The 22,518-nt window shown below is 34.0% G+C and overlaps 1 protein-coding gene across 4 annotated transcripts in view; it reads left to right on the top strand.

Moving 5' to 3' along the window:
• ERBB4 (erb-b2 receptor tyrosine kinase 4) overlaps nt 1-22,518 on the top strand; it is a 1,183,012-nt gene that overhangs the window by 872,801 nt on the left and 287,693 nt on the right. For all 4 annotated transcript variants that reach the window (XM_030916910.1, XM_030916912.1, XM_030916913.1 and 1 more), the window contains exons 13-15: nt 5,220-5,352; nt 10,584-10,677; nt 18,456-18,610. In XM_030916910.1, coding sequence (XP_030772770.1) covers nt 5,220-5,352; nt 10,584-10,677; nt 18,456-18,610 — 382 coding nt within the window. The remainder of the gene's footprint in view (nt 1-5,219; nt 5,353-10,583; nt 10,678-18,455; nt 18,611-22,518) is intronic.

Genomic DNA, 22,518 nt, shown 5'->3' with positions numbered 1-22,518 from the left:
CCGGTTTCAAGCGATTCTCCCTCCTCAGCCTCCTGAGTAGCTGGGATTAGAGGCACGCACCACCATGCCCAGCTAATTTTGTATTTTTTGTAGAGACGGGGTTTCACTATGTTGGCCAGGCTGGTCTCAAACTCCTGACCTCAGGTGATCCACCAGCTTCAGCCTCGCAAAGTGCTGGGATTATAGACATGAGCCACCATGCCCACCCACTTGGTTTATTTTCATTTCTCCCCCTCCCATCTTCCCTTATTAGTATTATAAAGTTTATAGGAATGGTTTCATAGATAGATGGAATATATAAAGAACAAAAAGTAGCACTAAGTTGCAAATAAATAAATAAAATCTAATTACAGTGGTCAAAGATATGAAGAAACATTTCTCTGAAGAGTGTATAAATGAAAAATAAGCATATTAAAAATGTTCAACGTTATTAGCCACTTTATGGAAATCTAAATTTAAAACACAATGAGATATTACTACACCTATCAGAATGGCTAAAATAAAAAGAGTAATAAAATCAAATGTGGGAGAAGATGCAGAGAAATGTAATAATCCATACATTGTTGGTGAGAGTGTAAAAATGGTACAATCACTCTAGAAAATAGTTTGCTACTACCTTAAAAAAAAAAAAACCAACTAAAATGTTAATACCATATAACACAGTAATTAACTCCTGAGAATTTATTACAGAAAAATGAAAATTATATTTATACAAAACCATATACACAAATGTTTATAGTAGCCCTAATTGTAGTAGCTCCAAACTGGAAACAACCCAAATATCCTTTCATGGGTAAATAGTTAAACAAATTGTAGTAACCCATACTATGAAATACTATGATCAATAAAAAGAAACAAACAATAAACACAACAACCTGGATGAATCTCTGCATATTTATTCTAATTGAAAAAAGTGTCAATTATGAAAAATTACATACTGTACAATTCCATTTATATAAATTTTTAAATTACCAAATTATAGTAATGGAGAAGAGATTAGAGGTTGCAGTAAGGGAACTCTAATGGGTAAGTTTAAAGGGAAGGTGGGAGACAAGTCAGTGTGAAGATCCAAGTACAAAATTAAGGATTCTTGCTATGAGGAAATCTGTATTTTGCCTATATCAATGCCAATGTCCAGTTGTGTTACTGTACTATGAACTTTTTAAGATCTTGTGAGATAAAACTGGGTGTCCGAAACACGATATCTCTCTGTATCATTACTTACAACTACACATTAATATATAATTATTTCAGAATAAAATATTTAATTTAAAATATAAACCCAAAAGATAAAATAACAAATAAAAAGTTATACAGCTCATAAGCCACATTTACAGAAAAACATAAATAGAAATAAAATCATTTTAATAATCAATTTATCCAAATCATAGGAGAAAAGAAGGAAAGGAGGACGAGAACAGAATGGACCAACAGGAAAAAGAAAAAAGAAAAAAGAAAACTAAGATAAATTATTTCAACTTGATTATTTCAATTATTACACTAAATGTAAATGGTTTAAACACCCTAATTAAAGGACAGAGATTATCAGATTGAAATAAAGAAAAACAAAGCTCAATGATTGCTGCTTACAAGACTTGGACTTCAAATATAAAAGCACAAATACATTAAAAGCAAAATTATGGAAAAATACTAAGAGAGAGGTAGAGAGAGTAGAGAACCAGAAATGTGTGAACAACTTATTTCTTATAAATATGCAAATTTCATAGAGAAAGGATATCTTTTCAACAAATGATACTGGAAATATTGAATATCCACATACAAAAACTGAGTATATCCTTACATAGTACCTGTGATTGTTCATTTTATATGTCAACCTAACTGGGGCATTGGATGACCAGCTATTTTATTAAATATCATTTCTGGACATGTCTGTGAGGATGTTTCTAAATGATGTTAGCATTTTAATTGCTATGCTAAATGAAACAGATTGCCGTCACCAGTGTGGGTGGGCATCATCTAGTACACTCAGGGTTTAAATAAAATAAAAAGTTGAAAGAAGGGAGAATTCACTCTCTCTGCTTGGCTAGAACATTGATCTTTCTCTTGCTCTTGGAATGGAACTTACATCTTACATCATTGATGCTTCTGGTTCTTAGGCCTTTGGACTTGGACCAGAATTTATATCATCAGTTCTCTCAGATCTCAGGCCTTTAGACTCAGATGGGGACTGCACCACTGGCTTCCATAGGTCTCCAGCTTTCAGGTGGAAGATGGTGAAACTTCTCAGTTTTCGTACTTGTGTGAGCCAATTGTGTGTGTGTGTGTGTGTGTGTGTGTGTGTGTGTGTGTGTGTGTGATGTGTATAAAATCTCTTAATGGTTCTGGTTTTCTGGAGAACCATGACTAATACAGTACCATATGTGCAAATTAACTCTAAATGAATCATGTGGATAATCGTGAAACCTATAAAACTTCTAAAAGAAAATACCAGAGGAAACTTTTGTGACCCTGAGTTGGACATACCTAAAACTTTTTAGATACGATGTGAAAAGTATGATTCAAAAAAAAAGTTGATAAATTATCCAAATGAAAAACTTCTACTTTTCAAAAGACAGTATTAAAAGAATGGAAAGACATGGCTAAAATTGGGAGAAAATACTTGCCAAATATATAAAAAACTCTCAATACTCATTAATAAGAAACAATCAATACAATATAAAATGGGCAAAAGATTTGGTGACACTTGAACAAATCAGATATATAAAAATAAGCACATTAAAAGATATTCCACATCTTTAATCATTAAGAAAATGCGAATCAAAACCACAATCAAGAGCTACTACGTTAAAATTAGATAGTTTAAAATTGAACAAACTGACCACATCAAACATTGGTGAAGATGTGGGGAACACAACTCAAACTAAATTTTGAGTTGTGTTCATTGATGGTAGGAATATAAAATGGTACAACTACTTTGAAAAACAATTTGACAGTTTCTTGAAAAGTTGACCCTATACCTACCATGTTGTCCAGCCATTCCACTCCTGGGAATTTATCTAAAGGGCAGGAAAGTATATGTCCATACAAAGACTTTTACACATATATTCATAGTAATCAACTACTACTATTTTTAACATCCAAAATGGAAAACACTCTAAATGTCTGTCAATAGGTGAATGGATTATAAATTTCATATATCCATATGATAGAATATACTCAGTAATAAAAGTGAATAAACTGTTGATACATGCAGTAATATAGATGAAACTCAAAATAATTATGCAAATGAAAGAAACCATATAAAAACAAAATGCACTATATAATTTCATTTATAAAAAATTATAGAAAATGCAAACTAATGTACAGTGAGTAACAGAAAGCAGATCAATGATTGTCTAGGGAGGATGGTGCAGGAGGCAAGAATTACATAAGGTCATAAGGAATCTTTTGGAGGTAATGAATACATTAATTATCTTGATTGTAGATATGGTTCATGATGTCAACATTTATCAAATGGTATACTTTATATATGAGCAGTATATTGTATGCCATGTGTACCTCAATAAAACTGCTGCACACAGGCACACATACACACACAGTCCTCTCTTAAACTATACTGGAAGAAATTATTCAAGAAGTAGCAAGATTTGTTGATAGATCTAAGTCTGCCTTTAAAATATTTTTACACAGTTTACCACAGGGGCCTTTTTATAACCCCAGGATATAGGACAAAGAAAATATGAATTGGAATATTTGTTTCACTGTTTCAGAACTAGTCAGGATCGCAGGTGTGGGCGATTTGCTCTCTCAAGCATATGTTAGAGAAGTTAACTTTCACAGATTTCACAGATGTAGTTCCCTGCTTGTATTACACTACCATATTCAGTGCCATCCCAACCCACCTCACAAATGTTCTTGCCATAAAATTTTACATCTCATAATAAGTAAAGTTGGTAACTAATGGAAAGATAAAGTTGATTTTGATGTTTTAATCTTCTTTAGAATTCTTAATATTTCATGAAAACTACATAGAGTTGTGTTTCAAATACCTCAAATCACTTTCAGAAACACAGAATAACATTTGAAGTATTTATGGCTCTTCTTATCAATATCAAATCTCCCTTCACTAAAATAATGTTATGCAGTATAAATAATAATATCCTGAATAAAAGATATTCAGTATAAAGGGAAACAAAGATGGTTAGCCTTAAGTGGAAATTTAAAAATTATTTGGCCCTTCTGCCATCAACAACAAGAAAAACAGAGATAACATAGAGATAACCCTAAAAACTGTTGTTACTACTTTAATCTCTAAACTTCTGCATAAATAATCATTGTAATTTGCTGAATATTCTTTCAAAACTTCTTCCTTACATGTGATGACTTGACTAATAGCAAGGTAGACATAGCCAGAATATAGCAGGGTCCTGTAGAAAACTTACAGTTTGGCTGGCGCAGTGGCTCACGACTGTCATCCCAGTACTTTGGGAGACTGAGGTGAGTGGATTACTTGAGGTCAGGAGTTTAAGACCAGCCTGGCCAACATGGTGAAACCCTGTTTCTACTAAAAACACCAAAATTATCTGGGTGTGGTGGTGTGCGCCTGTAATCCCAGCTGCTCAGGAGGCTGAGGCAGGATAATTGCTTAAACTCAGGAGGTGGAGGTTGCAGTAAGCCAAGATCATGCCACTGCACTTCAGTCTGGGTGACAAAGCAAGACTGTCTAAAAAAAAAAAAAGAAAAAAAAAAGAAAACTTGTATTTTATTTCTATTCCTTTCTCCCCTTCTCACCCTCTATAAATTATTCTTTTTCTTTCTCTTCCTCTTTTAATCCTTTTTTGTTGTTGTTTCAGGACAATATTATGTTTTTCTATTTCTTCATGAATCCCTCAAACTGAGAAGGCAAAATATTTTATGTATTAGTGGAGCAAAACATTGGCTTGAGAGAAGTGTGGTTTATTCTTTAGCTTGGAAGGATAATTTATATCTCCTGTCCTCCCAGTAGTTTTTATATAGGCAATTCACTTTTGCTTAACCTTATGAAAAATGCAAGATTGCCGTACAAACACAGCTACTAGGACTCTGCAATATAGAAGAAGTTGCAGGTAGAATAGGACATGATGATGGGATGGGCCACCAAAGTCATTTGCCATAGATCTCTTTTAAGCGAACTCCTTTAGAAATAGCATTAACTAGGAAGATTTTAAGTTTTGACACAATCCTCTGTTTTATTTCCCTTTGATTTTGGTGTTTCACAGCTGCTGAAGGAATGGTGTGCAACCATCTGTGTTCCAGTGATGGCTGTTGGGGACCTGGGCCAGACCAATGTCTATCGTGTCGCCGCTTCAGTAGAGGAAGGATCTGCATAGAGTCTTGTAACCTCTATGATGGGTAAGGCTTCTTCTAGGGTTGCCTTCACCTCACGAGCTTTGAAGGACTGATTAGCTCTGATTTTTTTTTTGTTTGTTTGTTTGTTTTTTGAGACGGAGTCTCGCTCTGTCGCCAAGGCTGAAGTCCAGTGGCACGATCTCGGCTCACTGCAAGCTCTGCCTCCCGGGTTCACGCCATTCTCCTGCCTCAGCCTCACGAGTAGCTGGGACTACAGGCTCCCGCGGCTAATTTTTTTTGTATTTTTTAGTAGAGACGTGATTTCACCGTGTCGGCCAAGATGGTCTAGATCTGCTGACCTAGTGATCCGCCCTCCTTGGCCTCCCAAAGTGCTCGGATTACAGGCGTAAGCCACCGCGCCTGGCCTAGCTCTGATTTTTAAATTTTAAGAAAATGGTAAAATGCAGGCCAGGATTTTTAAGGAGAGTTCTTGTTGCATCAAGGAGACAACACACAGACAAATTCTTTTAAGGAGAAATAATTTTATTTGAAATTACAAGTTCAAATACATAGTTTACTATTACATGCATTTTTAAAAACATACTCGGACAATTCTTTTTTTTTTTTTTTTTTTTTTTTTTTTTTTTTTTTTTTGAGGCGGAGTCTCGCTCTGTCACCTGGACTGGAGTGCAGTGGCCGGATCTCAGCTCACTGCAAGCTCCGCCTCCTGGGTTTACGCCATTCTCCTGCCTCAGCCTCCCGAGGAGCTGGGACTACAGGCGCCCGCCACCTCGCCCGGCTAGTTTTTGTATTTTTTTTAGTAGAGACGAGGTTTCACCGTGTTAGCCAGGATGGTCTCGATCTCCTGACCTCGTGATCCGCCCGTCTCGGCCTCCCAAAATGCTGGGATTACAGGCTTGAGCCACCGCACCCGGCCAATTCTTAATAAATTATAGAAATTTACACTTAAGCAAAATTGGGAAATATATTCCATTTTCTTTATGAAGGGGATTGTTATAAGTAATCTTCCTCTCCGTATATCCCAATAATATTTTTTATTTTCCTCTCATACTTCCCTATAAATTTCATCTGGAGTGCATGTTTTCTTTCTTTCCCTTTTTTTTTCTTTTTACTCATTTTTATGTCTATTTGTATATAAGAATGGCTTGTCTCTATGTCTCTGACAAGTGATCAGCCCAGTAGAAAAACTACATTGTAGTTTCTACTTGAAGTGGTTTAGAAAGTGTTCTGCCAGGTTTTAGATAATCTAAGCAGTATTTTAAATCAAGTATTTTTAATTTTCTCTGGTACTTCAATAATAACATTACCAGTAGGAGAATCTAGTAAGTACCTGGTTGCATAATATTTCGTATATTCATAAAATTACTTTATCATAACATACTATTTGACGTATTATTCTTGTTCTTCATTAGTGTGATAATGCATTTTTAGTGCTGCTCCTAAGTCAAATTTTCTTATGTTGTTCACTGAAAGTATTTTCTTTTTTAAATTTTTATTTATTTTTATTTTTTGAGTCTCAGTTTTGCTCCTGTTGCCCAGGCTGGAGTGCAATGGCCTGATCTCAGCTCACCACAGCCTCCACCTCCCAGATTCAAGCAATTCTCTGGCCTTAGCCTCCCGAATAGCTGGGATTACAGGTGCCCGCCACCACGCCAGGCTAATTTTGTATTTTTAGTAGAGACAGGGTTTCTCCATGTAGGCCAGGCTAGTCTCGAACTCCTGACCTCAGTTGATCTGCCTGCCTCACCCTCCCAAAGTGCTGGAATTACAGGTATGAGCCACGGCACCTGGCCTGAAAGTATTTTCAATAGCTTTGGAAAGTATAGTTTTGAAGTTCTTTCATCTTCTTGTGCCTCGTGAATTATCCCACTGATATTCAATAAATAACATTGCAACTTTGCATTTTACATGAGAAAAATAAAAATATAGAGATTATAATGATATTGACATGTCTCTTCTTTGCAACATGTCCAAAACCAATTCCCTCCATAAAATATAAGGGGAAAAGATTAATATTAGAAGCATAAGAATAAAAAAATTTAAATAAGAATTTAATCATTTTTCAGGAAAATTTTAGCATTTAATTTTGTGAGGTAATTTGGCTTGCAATTTGAAAATGAATAGGAAATTATTTGCTGCTTGTCTCATTGAATCATATTTATGCTTGTTCCCAATTTTATGAACATAAAATACCTCAGATCAAAATATGCTTGCTTTTGCATCCAGCAATTGATAAATAAAACAAAACACAATAGACTAATAAATTAAAATGAAACACAATAGACCAATTTCATTAAGTGAATATTACATTAAAAGTTTATTGAATACATATGTGTAATTCTAAAGAGGAAATTAATTATAGAAATCATTTTGTGTAACAGCAGCATCTTATAAATAGAGGGAACTGGTATAATTAAGTATGAGCTAAAGTCACAACACTACATAGGACTCAAGCCAATGCTAGAACTTAAGGTATCTGATTTTTCATCTTGTTTTTTTGTTTGTTTTTTCCCAGAATACAATTGTTTTTGTTTAATATTACAGTTTTTAGCTTTTCAGAAATATCAAATTTATAAACATGTGGATGTAAACACCAGTTTCTGTCTCATTTCTGCAAAACAATGAAAGCTAACCAAAAGAAAAATACAGATTTCCTGAAGAAACACTGATTACCACACCGTTTTTTTATATTTAGCATATTTCATATTTACATCATAAAATCAAATCTGTTAAATTAACTTAGTTTTTTAATGTATTTTGCAGTAATTGTGGCAACCCAGGAAACCATAAACATGGGGCTACTTTGAAAGATAATCAACGTATGTATCTTGTAAAAGACTGGTGCAATTCTTGCCTGCCCAATGATGGATTGACTACCTTCCATCTTGTGGTATGGGCTAGTCTCTTTCAACATTGGCTGATGGTTATGATAGCCTTTGAGGAAGAACAAGTTTATATCCCAACTTGCTTAAACTCTTGTGAAAGTTTAAGAACAGCACAGAAACATCAAAGAGGGAACCAGTGTAAGCTCTTTGCAAGTGTTTTTACATTTAATAATTGCAGCTTCTCAATGAAATCTTATTTTTTTTTTCCTTTTACAGAGGATATTTTTTTAAATGAGGCTTAAGGAAGTTCAAGTATTTAAGGCCCAGAAATATTAGTGTTGGTCCTGGGCTTTAAATCTGGAAAAACTAGATCCCAGAGTATTCACTCTTGATCACAGGACTTGCTAAGGTAACACATACAACAAAACTGTGAGAAAATGTATCATAGCAAAACCAAGTGAAACAAAGCTCCGTATGCAAAGCTCATACTTAATAGACTATAAATTGTTAAATCTAATTCAAGTGAAAGAGTAACTCTGGCAAAGTCACAATAGAATCACTGGAGGACAGGAAAGAAAAAGAGAAATTATGGAGAAAGTCACAATAAAGGGCAGAACAAGTTATAGAGACTGCCAGGAGGATCTTTTCTGAGAGCAGGAAAATCAGAAGCCTGTCAAATGGAAGTCTATGGAAGAAAAGCGCAATAGGCTGTCTCCATGATTGTTTTATGACATACATTTTATTCCTCAACTCTGCATGTGGGGAAGTGGATTTTGGAGAAGAAGAGTAAGAAGAATGTGACCTTTGTTCTAGTAATATCAACACTATAATCTTCATTTAGTACCATCAACTTTTAATCAACCAAGAAACTATTATCCAAACCAGCGGATAATCTCAAGTTGTGCTATAATTGTCATAATTTTATTATGCAAACAATGCTCTTGATTATCTTTACAATTTTACTACCCTCCCATACCAACTCGTTTTGACTTTTATATTCTGAAGGTTTCCTTTGTTGAGTACTTTGTATGGTTTATGTCAGTGAAGCATGCAAAACATCATCTGTCTTTATGTAATTGTGATTTTAAAATTAAGAAAATTTATAAAAGGTTTGATCCATAACAAACTACTATCTCACTTTGTAAAATGCATAAACCATGTAACTAAATATATGTGCATTACATACATAATTAAGGCACCTATTTATGCTATTTATTTGGAAAATCAAACTTAATTATTTTGCCTTGGAATAGATGTAGTCTTAATCTAACCAACAGAAAACGTAGCTCATTGTTGTGCTTCTGTCATTTATTAAGGCTTTACAATATTCAAATGAGAAAAAAGTGAATGCTTCTCTTTAGGTAAAAATATTTTTTAATGTTTCACCTAATGAATCAAAAATTGCCATACCTGTAATGCTGTTGGTGTGGAGTGGTAACACAGCACACAAAAGCACAAAATAATAAAGTAGCTAAACATAATCAAATTTTATTAATGATTTGTAAATGGCATTTTAAATTGTCTGTACCTAGTACTTTATCCTCCTGTATTTTAGTGGAATGGGGTGGTTTAAACCTATTATAGATGACTAGTATCTAATTATTGTTATAAAAATTTTGCAGTAGACATTGATTGTAAAATTGATAAGTTGATCACATGTAATATAGAAATAGCCACAACAATGTAAGGATATAGGAAGGGATGACCACCATCCCAGGAGATTTCAATTAGAAAGTTTAAAGATGTTACCATTAAACTATTTCTTTTATTGTGTACTGTATAGAATTACTTCAAACAGAATTTAGACTGCAAAAAGATGTCGTGATATTAGATCAATAATATAAGAAAATGAAATCTACCATAAAAATATATTTTCTCTAATTCTCCAAGGCAGATATTTTAAAAGGAGAAGAGGAATCAAAGTAGTTTTTGAAGTTTCACCAAAAATCAATTGAAGAGTCTTGGGATTTGAAGGACAAGGATTGGGAACATTCACATAACTTAGCAACAAGAAAAATACAATAGTTCTTTCAGAGTTTAGAAATTAAAGCTTCTCTGAGAGTAAAATTGTATATAAAGGCAAAGCAGGCACAGCCTTATTTAAAAATGTAAAAATGGTTTTACTGCGTCATCAGAACATAGAAGAGTCATACTTTGTAGCTTTTTTTTTTTTTTTTTTTTTTTTTTGAGACTGCTGGAATACGTCTTGCAGGAGAGAGGTTTCCAGTATGAGTCTAACGTTGAACTCATTGGAAGGCAGGGAGAGCCATCTGGCTGCAGTTTATCTTTTCTCCTAATGGAAAACTTAATGTTTCTGATGCTCCTGGCACATAGAGAAACAAACCGTAGAATTTACTCTGCCAATAGGACTTTTTGCAGATGTTACTTCATTTGTTAGGTTGACAGCTTGTTTGCTTATACCTCCTCATGTGGCTGATGTTTTCACAGTGAATTTCGGGAATTTGAGAACGGCTCCATCTGTGTGGAGTGTGACCCTCAGTGTGAGAAGATGGAAGATGGTCTCCTCACATGTCATGGACCGGTAAGCCTGAAGACATCTGTGGTGTGTTGGTTTATTTAGTATCATGTATGAATGTTTGTTATTATTTTATCATTTATTCATCCATTCAATAGCTACTTATAGGATGCCATGGGGAAACATGTTTATCTGCCTACAGGAGGCTTAAAGTTTAGTAGTAGAGATAAAATAGTTAAAAGTCAATGTCATACATATTTATTCTCCAGATAAAATAGTTATATGGAATTATAAGATATGGAGTGGTCCTGGACTATTGCACAGTATAGAAAAGAATAGTTAGATTGAAGCATAATCACTAACAAAATAAAAATATGTATAAATTGTTTTAGAAACACAAATGAAGGAAAAACTAATTCTGTCTTTGGGATGAAAATAAAGACATCAAGATAGGCTATAAAGAAGTGATGTTTGAGCTATGCTTTGAAGAAGAATCTGGAAAGAAGAAACATGTAAACATACACAAATGTAAAAGTTCATGTTGTATTTGAGGAAAGCTATCACACATTTTTATATGCATTTAATCCTTTAACTATTGTGGCAGTGTGAAAGACAGTGGAAAGAAGGTGACAAGTACTCATAAACTAAAATATAAAACAGTGCAATAAATACTATGGCAGAGGGAAGAATTGAGCTATGAGAATCCAAGGAGGGGTTACAGGATTAGGTAAGTTCTCATGGATGAGGTCTCATTTACATAGTTTGAAGTTAGCCTCAGAGAGAAAATAATTATAATTATATTTTAGACCTCTCTTTGGTTTCCATCATTCGAGTTTTTCTTAATAATGAGATCAGTATAAATTTTTCATTCCTAATTGTCATTTTCATCCTTCTTTAGACAAATTTCCAGTTTATCTGTGTTATTGAATCATCTCTCAGTGGATAATTTGAGACCAACATTTGGGTGTAGACAAGAGCTTCACATTGCTCTGTACGATTTCATTGGAAATTTAAATAGTATTAAATTTTATACCAGAGTGCTTATTCAGCACTTAATTAGCTTAGAAAAAAATATATATCACTGAGCCCTCCAAACTTCCATTAGGCCCCAGTGAGCTGTTCTGGAACTTCATCTAAAGGAGGATGTGGAAAAGTTGGCCAGTTCAGAGGACTACCGCAAGGATGATTAGCTTGGAAAATTAGACCTCTGAGAAAAAGAAATGGTGTTGTTTGGCATGAAGAACCAAAGTGTAAAAGGCAATTTAATATGTAATGATCTCCAAGTAAGTATGCAAAGGGCATGTGCAGCTATTTTCTTTCTCCATTATGGACAGTCATGAAAAATACAATTAATCAACAGTGTGAGAAATATGAATTCTGTAAAGAATGTCATGAAACACAGGGAAGTGAACTTCTGTAATGGCCTGTTAAGGCAGGTTGAGATATCTATATGAGTCTTTAAAAACGAACATATTTAGGTAACTTCTTAACTATTAATCATGTAATAAAAAAAAAACCTTTCCGAGAGACAGAAATTTTTTAAAATGTATAATTAAAATAATCAAGGATTTGGTCATCTCATCTGAATAGGCTGGGAATCATCATAGGCCTCTAGATCCAATCATAATATATATTAGACATAGATTTACAGAAACACTTTTCAAAAAATTATCAGCAACTGCCAAAACTTGCCTTGATAGTTAAAGAATCAGTAATCTTTCAATGTTAAGCAGGTAAGAACACAATGTCTTTCAGTAGTGGTGTGTGAATCACTACAGGTACCACTGCACTGATATTTCCCATAAATTTCTTATTACGATTTTCTAGATTAGTTTTTTTTCTTCACACATGTAATTTCCTATTTCTTTCTCTTAATCTTTTTAGTTTGAACAAGGCTTTAAGAAATCTTATTCATTTATTCAGCAAATAAGATTTAGTACCTACTTTGTGCCAGGTTTCATGAACTTACATATTGATAGATTTTTACATATTAGCAAATTCAAACATTAATATTCAAAATTATTTCTCAAAAATTAAATTGTAGTATTTGCATATTTTAATTTTTTCACATTGTCTTTTATTCATCTATTGTATACTGTATAATGAAAATACATTCAAGTAATAATATTTTGGCCTTTCTTGCATTGTTAGTTTTCAGAAAAATCAAATCTATTTATGAACTAATACTTTTAGTTCACCTAATCCTATAGACAAAAAACTAATCTGCTTAGATGTAGCATAATGAGATACCATATATTTTTCTAATTTCATGAAAAAAAATCCCCTGCATGAAAACGATGTTTGCTTAACATCTGTAGCAAAGTCTAACCTTCACTAAAGAAAGAATTCAGTAACCGTCCCTTCAGTATGCCTATGTTAATTTTCAGGTGTGAAAAAAGTTCAATGACCACTTTACCTCTGAATCAGGTCAGAATTAATCTGATCATCTTGGATCATATTTATATTCATGATTTAACACACATTGCTGAGGGCCTTTTGTGAGCTAGTTCTGTGCTAGGTATTTGCACCTACATTTTATTTTATTGTCTTGTAGGTATTACTCCCATTTTTCCAATGAGGAAATAATCTCAGTGATGTTAAATGAATTGCTCAATGTAGTTAAATGAATTGTTCTGTAGTATTGAGACCTTTGGAATCACAATTTTACCATCCAGTCTCAGTGTGCTTATCAGTTCCATGCTTTTTCTCTTCTTCATGATGCCTCCTGTTGCATAAAATTATGCTAGTGAATAACTCATTCATTAATTTCTCCTAATTTGTGGGGTTTTGCAGTTTGTTTATTCACTGTTCCTCAAAAAACTTGAGATGGTTTATAAAAATATACATTTTTAAAACTCTAAAAGTTGATTTTTTAAATTATTTGATAGTTAAAGAATCAGTAATCTTTGAATGCTAAGCAGGTAAGAACACAATGTCTTTCAGTAATAGTGTCTGAAAAACTGGCGTGGCTGAGCTCAACCAGTGGCCCAAACTTTGCTCCCGCTATGGTTTGGTTTCTTTCAACCCCTACAATTCATATTAAGCTTTTGTCTGTTTCTGGGTCCACATGTTAATTACCACAACTAGAGTCAGAGATGGTTTTGTGTGCCAGATAACAGTCATATATCATTTAAGATATCCAAGAGGTTCTGGAAGCTTCTCCATTAGACTGGCACTTTGATGAAATTGAAGAAGTCATCAAAGCCATTTGGAAATCCCCTTCCTGCTTTTATGATATATTCTGTTGAAATCACATTTTTTGATCTATGAATATTTCCCCAATGACAAAAACTGATATATACTTATGTTTACCAAACACCGTTACATCTGAAGCATGCTATCACTTTCTCCCTTTAAAACATAAAGAAATTTAACCTATGATAATTAGAAAGTTACTCCAAAAGTCAACACGTCAGTAGGATATGAATCTGTGACTCAACTGTAGAAGTTCTGACTCCAAATTTCTCATACATTTAAGTTCACTTTTGTCCCCCAGGAAACAATGTCTTCAGTGCAATAGAAATAAAATGATTTCAGGGACTATGATAGCTATAAGTAAAATGAGATAATAAAATCCTACTTAAAAATGAAAGAAACCTAGGATATTCTTGAAAGGGATAGATTGGAAATAAAAGAAGATCTTTGTTTTTGTCCTTGTCTGTCCACACTTGGTCTTCTATATTTTATTTAATTTTTTATAATTGTATCCATTCTGCTTTACTTTCATTACTTTTATGCAGCTCTATCCAGAAGGATATAGGAGGAAATATGAGAAGAAAGACAAACCTGGGAAATCAGACAGTTTCAGGAGACCAGAACTTAGGCTAGAGAGGCAGCAAAAGAAGAGAAAAAACAGGAAGTAAAAAAGCTGTTAAAGTTAGGTTAATAAAAGTTGTGCTGCTGTAACAACCTCCATATTGCAGTAGCTTACATAAATAAGTTTAAGTTCTTTTATTTCATGTAAAGTATGTAGTTGTTTGTTTGGTTTTTGTTTGTTTTCTTTTCTTTCTTTTTTGAAACAGAGTCTCACTCTATCACCCAAATTGTAGTGCAGTGGCGTGATCTCAGCTCACTGCAACCTCTGCTTCCTGGTCACAAACGAGTCTCGTGCCTCAGCCTCCTGAGTAGCTGGGTTTACAGACATGTGCCACCATGCCTGGCTAATTTTTGTATTTTTTGGAGAGACAGGGTTTCACCATGTTGCCCAGGTTGGTCTTGAACTGCTGGCCTCAAGTGATCTGCCCACTTAGGCCTCCCAAATTGCTGGGATTAAAGATGTGACCACCACGCCCGGCCATCTTGTAAAGCACACTGGAAATCTGGGAAATGTTCTAAGGCAGCTCCCCTCCCTGTTATGGTCTAGCATTCAGGGATGCTTTTAATTTATGGCACTTCCACTTCTACATGAGGTCTGTGAGTCATGGCACCAGAGAAGGCTGGAGACTTAAGCACTAGTTTTCTCATAATCACCTCTAGTTGTATTTCATTGTCCAAATTAAGTCATAGCTTGTCTCTGGTGGGAGGAGAATTACAATCTTCTCATGTGACTGGAATAGAATATAATTGGTTACTGGTGAATCATAACTTTGTCTTTTACAGTAGCTACCAGAGAAAAACATCAATGATGACTCAAAAAAAAAAAAAAAAAAAAAAAAAAGTGATGCTTCTGTAAGGATTCAGCCTATCCTTTAGTTGTCTGTCTAGATTATTCACTCCAGACGTAGCTTAGAATTAGGGATAAGGAAGAATATTGGCTTGACCTTCATTTTCTGTTACTGCATTGATCAATTCATTTATTGCGCCTCGGTTCTTAAAGCCTTTGGGGAATATAGTGAAAGAAGAGTAAACGTTAGACACAGGTATATTTCTTTAAGTCTCTTTTTTATGGAAATGAGATGGGGAATCAGTACGTTTATTTTTCTGAGATTTGCCTGGACGTTTTTAGTTATGTCAGCCTGGGACATTAGGTTTTCTATCATGATAATAAAATCAAATATAGTCATGCACTTCATAAAGACATTTCAGTTAGTGATGGACCACATATGCAATGGTGTTCCCATAAAATTATAATATCATGCCTTTACTGTACTCTTTCTACATTTAGATATGTTTAGATACATACATGCTTATTATTGTATTACTATCACCTACAATATTCAGTACAGTAACATGCTGTGCAGTTTGTAGTCCAGGAGCAAAAGGCTATACCATATGGCCTAGGTATGAAGTAGGCTACACTATATAGGTTTGTGTAGGTATGCTATGTGATACCCGCGCAATGAGGAAACCACCTATTGATGCATTGCTCAGAATATATCCCCGTCATTAAGTGTCACATTATTATTGTTAAGAGATGCTTAAAAAACAAATAACAAAAAGTTATTTATCTTATTACAGTATACTTAAAGATTAAATATGAACTTAATTTACTTTCATAACTTTATATCTTTTGACTTCACCCAGACATGACTTTACAGTATAAGAAAAATATATTTACATTTCTTAGAAGAATAATTCCTAATTCTTAATTCAGATTCTGCCTAATTTACTTATTGTAAGTTTTTTTCTGTGTGCTGCAAGAAGACATCAGCATGTCTCTTGTCTTGTACAATAAGTCATGGTACTGAGCATACTTGCACAGTAAATGATTCTGTGTAATAGACAATATTGCGTGCCTGAGTACCCATAAGCAGGTGTTAAAATTGGAAGCATCTGAAGTATTCTTTTTGGGGAAGAAATAAGAAGTTACCATTAGCAAACTCCTCAGGTAGAATCAGGATTAGGTTTTATAGGCTTTTTTTTTTTTTTTTTTTTTTTTTTTTTTTTTTTTTTTTTTTTACAAGCTCTGAGCCTCACATCAAAATAGTGAAATAGACAAGTGCTTGATTGTGCCCCACCAGTCTCAGGATTTCCTGAAAGCTCTTCCTGATTACTTTTTCTTCTTTACACTTCTGTTCTTCATTCACACGCCTCCATTTTTAAATTTTAAAATATCGTATTTCTCTATTTCCTGATGCCTTAAGTAACGAATTTGTATTATCTGGCTGTTCTTGGATTAACATTTGTGTAGGACAAACTTGCCCAACCTGCAGCCCATGCGCCACATGCAGCCCAGGACAGCTTTGAGTGTGGCTCACCACAAATTCATAAACTTTCTTAAAGCATTATGAGTGTTTTTGCAATTTTTTTATTTTGGCTCATCAGCTGTCATTAGTGTTCATGTATTTTGTGTGTGGCCCAAGACAGTTCTTCTTCCAGTGTGGTCCAGGGAAGCCAAAACATTGGACACTCCTGGTTTAGGATATAAGGTACTCCCATTATCTTTATAGTCCCTACCTAATATCCAGTTCTTTAAAACTTAGTGTTAACTCCTGACTGCCAAATTCTCATTGTTTATAACTACAAATGTGATAGAATTGTCTCTCTGTATACTTACATATAAATATACTTAAATATACAATATATAAATATACTTAAATTTACTTAAATATACAATAAATATACTTATTTATTTAAGTTGTCTTCAATGTGAACTGTAATGATTGTTGAACCCTATGGACACAGCCAGATTTTAGGGAGAAATGGGTGAGGGGAAGAAGTTCCAAAGGGGAGTGGTCAAAGAGGAGAGGAATTTTAAGACAATATGGTGTCCAAAAAGGAGATGTAAAGTACGTTTCAAGTAACTTTGTTCACAACAGCTGAATGCATGAAAGCATCAGGGATGTCTTTTAAGAAAGATAGCATTACCAAAGTGTTCTAAATTTTCTTTGCTGTGATGCTATACCCATTTCTAGTATGCTTACTACCCACTATACCAGATCCAAATCAGTTTGTATTCTATAAAATTCATGTATGTTTTACTTTTAACATCTTAATATTGTCATGACTTTTAGATATATTTTCATATCATATCACTTTTTAATATTCTACATATTAGAAAATTAATGTATATTATGAACATAAATATAGAGTGAGCTTGTTCTATTTGCATTTATTATACTCATATTTATATTATCTTCATCCTTTGATAAGTTTCTCCATGGAGCCTTCGTATGTATTTGCTTTATTATTATGGACTATTTTGCTCATCAAAATGTTCATTTATATGCCTTTCAGTATTGTTCTGTGATTTACTAAAATCCCTATAAATAGACATAAAGTGGATATGAAATAAAGAAAAATCTAGGAATTATTTTTATTCATCTAAACTACCTAATTCCTGATAATGTTATCATAACAATTTTTAAAATTCATTTTATAAATAAAGTCATTGTACAACCAAAGGAAAATTTATATCCTACTCTTATATAAAATTCAGTTTTAGTTAATTCCTATTATATCCTTTTTCTCATTAGCTATTTAGTAAGAGTATTCACATATTCCCAGTGATGGTGATGAAATACCTCTAGGGAAAATGTGTTTTACTAAAAATTGCTGCACTATAATATTGCCAGAAATAAATCACAAGAAGAAAATACTGACATCCTTTTGAGAAAGTCATTGGACAATTTTGCTGATCGAATTAAGTCACACTAGAGTCATGACATGGAAATCAGTTGGCCCAGGAACTGCTTATGTCGAAAAGGAAAATATTTCAAGAACAAATATATTATTATAGTGTTTTCACACATACAGGATATCAAAACTGAACTTGATGGATCTTCTTTGCACTGTTTGTACTACAAAAATTATATCCTCATTTGTACTGCTGAAAATGTTCTCCAATTCTCTTAGAGGAAGATTTGCCACCTACTGAAGTCTCAGTAACTAAACCACATGAATACATTCCAGAGGAAATGACACCACTTTTCTTTCTTCTTTTTTATTTCTTTTTCACATTTCAGGGTCCTGACAACTGTACAAAGTGCTCTCATTTTAAAGATGGCCCAAACTGTGTGGAAAAATGTCCAGATGGCTTACAGGGGGCAAACAGTTTCATTTTCAAGTATGCTGATCCAGATCGGGAGTGCCATCCATGCCATCCAAACTGCACCCAAGGGTAAGCATCCTGGCTGGCCAAGGGCTCACCTGGTATGTGTTATCCACATGTATCTTTATCCCTGGTACCATCTCTGAAATGTAAACCATTCTCATAGAACTCTACTAATCCTTATGTTTGAAATGCTGATTTTAAGAGAAATACTAAGAGAATGATTTAAGGAGTCAACTTTGTACACTCTTAAATATCTCTGCTTCACTTTTACCTGTAACCGTTCTATCAACACCTTCATGAAACTAGTGTCAGGTATACTTTGGATGCAGTTTAGAAATTCTTCCAGATTACATTGGAGATTCAAGATCTCACAAAAGATATGACAGTAATCATGCTTTTGAGGTTTGTGTTTATCAACTCTTTAACAGAAATTTTCTATTTCTGTTTCTTTGTTGTCACAATAAGATTAAGGTGAGGATATTTCTCTTTGATAAATACTACCTTAAATTACTCCTTCAAAAAAATATGAACAAAGTAACAATGGCAGGGAAAAAGGGAACCTAGTGATATATATATTTAAAAAATAACGAGTACATTTTGTGAAAGTAACCTTGTTACAGGTAATCCTTTAGCCTTGAATTTCTTCCACTGATATAGGGCAATCTGAAGCTTGGTAAAATGTTTTTCCTGTTTTTCAAAAGAATACATTGTGCAATGAATAATAATTAGATTACCTTTGATATTGATAACAGTTGAATAACAAAGGCACATTACAGAAAGAAGAAAAGCACTGAACTGTAAAAGAAATAATGTCATTCATTTAACAAATTCCGACAACTATTTCTTAAGAGACAACAAATCTATTTTAGTAAGGATTTTTCCTTTTCATTCCTCCAGAAGGTGAATTTGTAATTGAAAGCAGTGTTACATTTGCCATCCTCCTACTGACCATAAAGCCTTTCCTCCATTGTGAATGCCCATAGGCATGTGCACATACACATATAAACACACACACACACAGACACACACATTTGTAGTTGAGAATCAACTTGGGTGCTTTATATCTGGCAGGAAAGTGTGAGATTCCATAAAGAGATGTTCTGCCAGATTAAGGGATAGCTGTTAGGGGATACTGAAGAAGTTAAGCAAGCGACATCATTTCCTGCCAAGAAAACATCAATTTGCAGATGTTGCTACAATTTCCTGCAGGTCAAGAAATAAGCTTAACTCACTCTGTGAAGTGGCAGATCCTCAAAAGGTAAAGTAATATTCTGCCATTCAAATTCAAATTCAGCTTCGAAGTGGTAATTGCCAACTCATTGATTCACACATAAGCACGTATACATTTAGGGTGCTGAAATAGTCACATAGACACTCTGCTTCAAAGGAAACTAGAGGTAATAAACTGCTCCCCTTGTGAGTTTTTGGCACACTTGAGTTAAGAGTATTTCACAAAAAAACAACTGGTTCTGCTGGAGCAGAAGAAAGAGTCAGCAACAGAAAGAGAAAACTTGCCTGCTAAAATAATCCACAAGAGAATTTTATTGTTTTGCAGCTAAAATTAAACCAGTAAATTATTCAATATAATGTTGATGTCAACAGCTGTTGCCATTCAAAATGAGACCTTTTGCTGTTTTTGCAAATCTAATTACAATAAGGCCATTAGGGAAATGAAAGTGAGATCACAGAGCCATAGTCTGGATGCGTGGCTGGTGTGTCTTTCACTCTGCCCTTTTAAATCATTATTATATAATAATAATAAACATATATAGTAGGAGGAAGTAGAAATATGAGGCAATGAAAAGAGATTCGTTTATGGTAGCAACAAAATCTCCATCTCAGTCAAAAGGAAGGATGAAGGTGTAATGGGGAAGAAATCTCACCAGAGCATTTGGGAACTCCAAGTGAACAGAAAAAAGACGCCTTTAGCAATTTTCAGCTGCAGGATTAAGTTGAGACAGAATTTGAATATTGAACTCCCTGGCATCATCCAAGGTAAATGCATTCTCTAATGACTGACTTAATCCTAAAGGATTTTTGTCCCTGTTTTCATTTAGCTTTCTGCCATCCTGTTTTTAAAATACCTTCTATATTATCCAGATTCACTCACTTCATAAAAATGCTGTGGTTCTAGTCCTAGAGTATTCTAGTCCCAGGAATTCCCGAAGGATGTGATTCCTGAATTCCTAAATCTTCATGTATACTCTGTTGCAGTAGAACATTGTGCTTTGAGATCTTTTACTGAAGCAATAAGGTGTTCTGTGCAGTCAGTCCCTTCTTTCCAAATTGAGCATATAGAGATAAGATATTTTCCTAGGAAAACCACAGGGGCAATGAGGATGATAGAGCAAGTGACTATTTTTATTCCTAAACACAGGTAATAATCGACCTATTAGTAAGTGTGAGCTCACCAGGCCAGTTCCACTTTGGAAAACAGCTTTTCTTTTATATGCCTATATGATGTCGGATAATTCAAGAACCAGGTTAATGAAAATATTCTTTCAAATCACATTTTTTAGAAGTAAAGTTCTTACTTTGAATACTGTTTAATGATTTTTCTGAAAATAAAGTTATCTGTGTCAAATTTTAAAAGCACTTTTACCACTCTAAAAGTACATTAAATATAATGGCTCTAGCAAGCTCTCTAGACACTTTTAAAACAGGTCATCTATTTAGCCCTTATAAGTAGATTCTCACTAATATCCATGGAAACAAGATTGTCTCTTCTTCCTTTGACTAGAGAATTTTTATTTTTACAGCCTTTTCTTAGTTTATTCATTCTTCAACTTCGTTATATTGGGTATCTGCTCTGCATCACATACAGTGATAGGAAAATTCAGAAATGTACAAGATGCAGCTTTTGACCTCTGAGAACTCACAGTCCAGTAAATGTATATTCTTTAATTTACATCCTCTGTTAGAGACCGGACCCTTCTCCACAATATTTTAAAATGAGTAGCAAGAATTTAAACCTTAGGAATGATGTTCAGATTTGAAATTAGCAAGATAGAATATTTTTTAAAGATTTGTAAACTAAACTAATGTAATTAAATTGTGGTGAGGGCAAGAATGATTGTTTCCTCACTAATATCATTTGAGTATGTGCTCATTTAACGTCAGTTTAACTTTGATTTTGCATCAAACCAAACCTGCATTTTAGACTTCGAATGAAATGGTTATTTTATATAATCTTTTAATGGAAAATTTTTAAAATTTCCTTCATTTTTATTTCAAAATTTAAAGATTTTATCAAAATATCAAAACTATATTGGTTAAATGAGTACATCAAGGAACTTATAAGTCATTATGTACTAACAAAGGTTAGAAGTTCTTTTCTGATTTGACTTCCATGAGACTACAGTTAATTGGTTTTACTCATTTGTATTTTCCCACGCTTCTGGCACAAAGAACTCATCTTAGGTCATACACTGTTGGGGTTCCTTGGGTTTCCATCTTCAGCCTCTGCTTTTCTCACTTTTCATATCTTCTTTAGCCATCTATTCACTTACATGGTTTCCACTTTCTCCTACATGCTGTTTCAAGATTGATCATTCTACTCATGCCTTCTTTCCCCCTTAGCCACTCATCTTTCCAACTGCTGATAAACATTTCTATCTAGATGTAGGATAGCCATACTAAACCCTGGATACACAAAACTGAAATTATCAACTCCTCATCCCCTAACACATACAGGAAGAAACATACTTGTCTTCTTGGATTCTCTCAATGATGGTACCACTATTAGCGAAGCTAGAAATGTAAGTCTTCTTTAACTCCTTTGATCCTTTCACTTTCATCAAATCAGGAATCAACTGCTCTTTTTTATTCCCTCTATCTTTTGAGGTATTTCTTGAATCTGTTCTTCTGCCTCCATCACAGTTACCATTTCCCTAGTTTAGTCCATCATCTCTTACATGGACTCAAATAGTCTTTGTGCCAAACGAGTCGGCCTGGCTGCAAGCTGACTAGTGTCC

Source organism: Rhinopithecus roxellana, chromosome 14 (genome assembly GCF_007565055.1).
Source record: "Rhinopithecus roxellana isolate Shanxi Qingling chromosome 14, ASM756505v1, whole genome shotgun sequence".
Taxonomy (NCBI): domain Eukaryota; kingdom Metazoa; phylum Chordata; class Mammalia; order Primates; family Cercopithecidae; genus Rhinopithecus; species Rhinopithecus roxellana.
The sequence above is the reverse complement of the archived record's forward strand: the minus strand, read 5'-3'. Positions and strand labels throughout refer to the sequence as shown.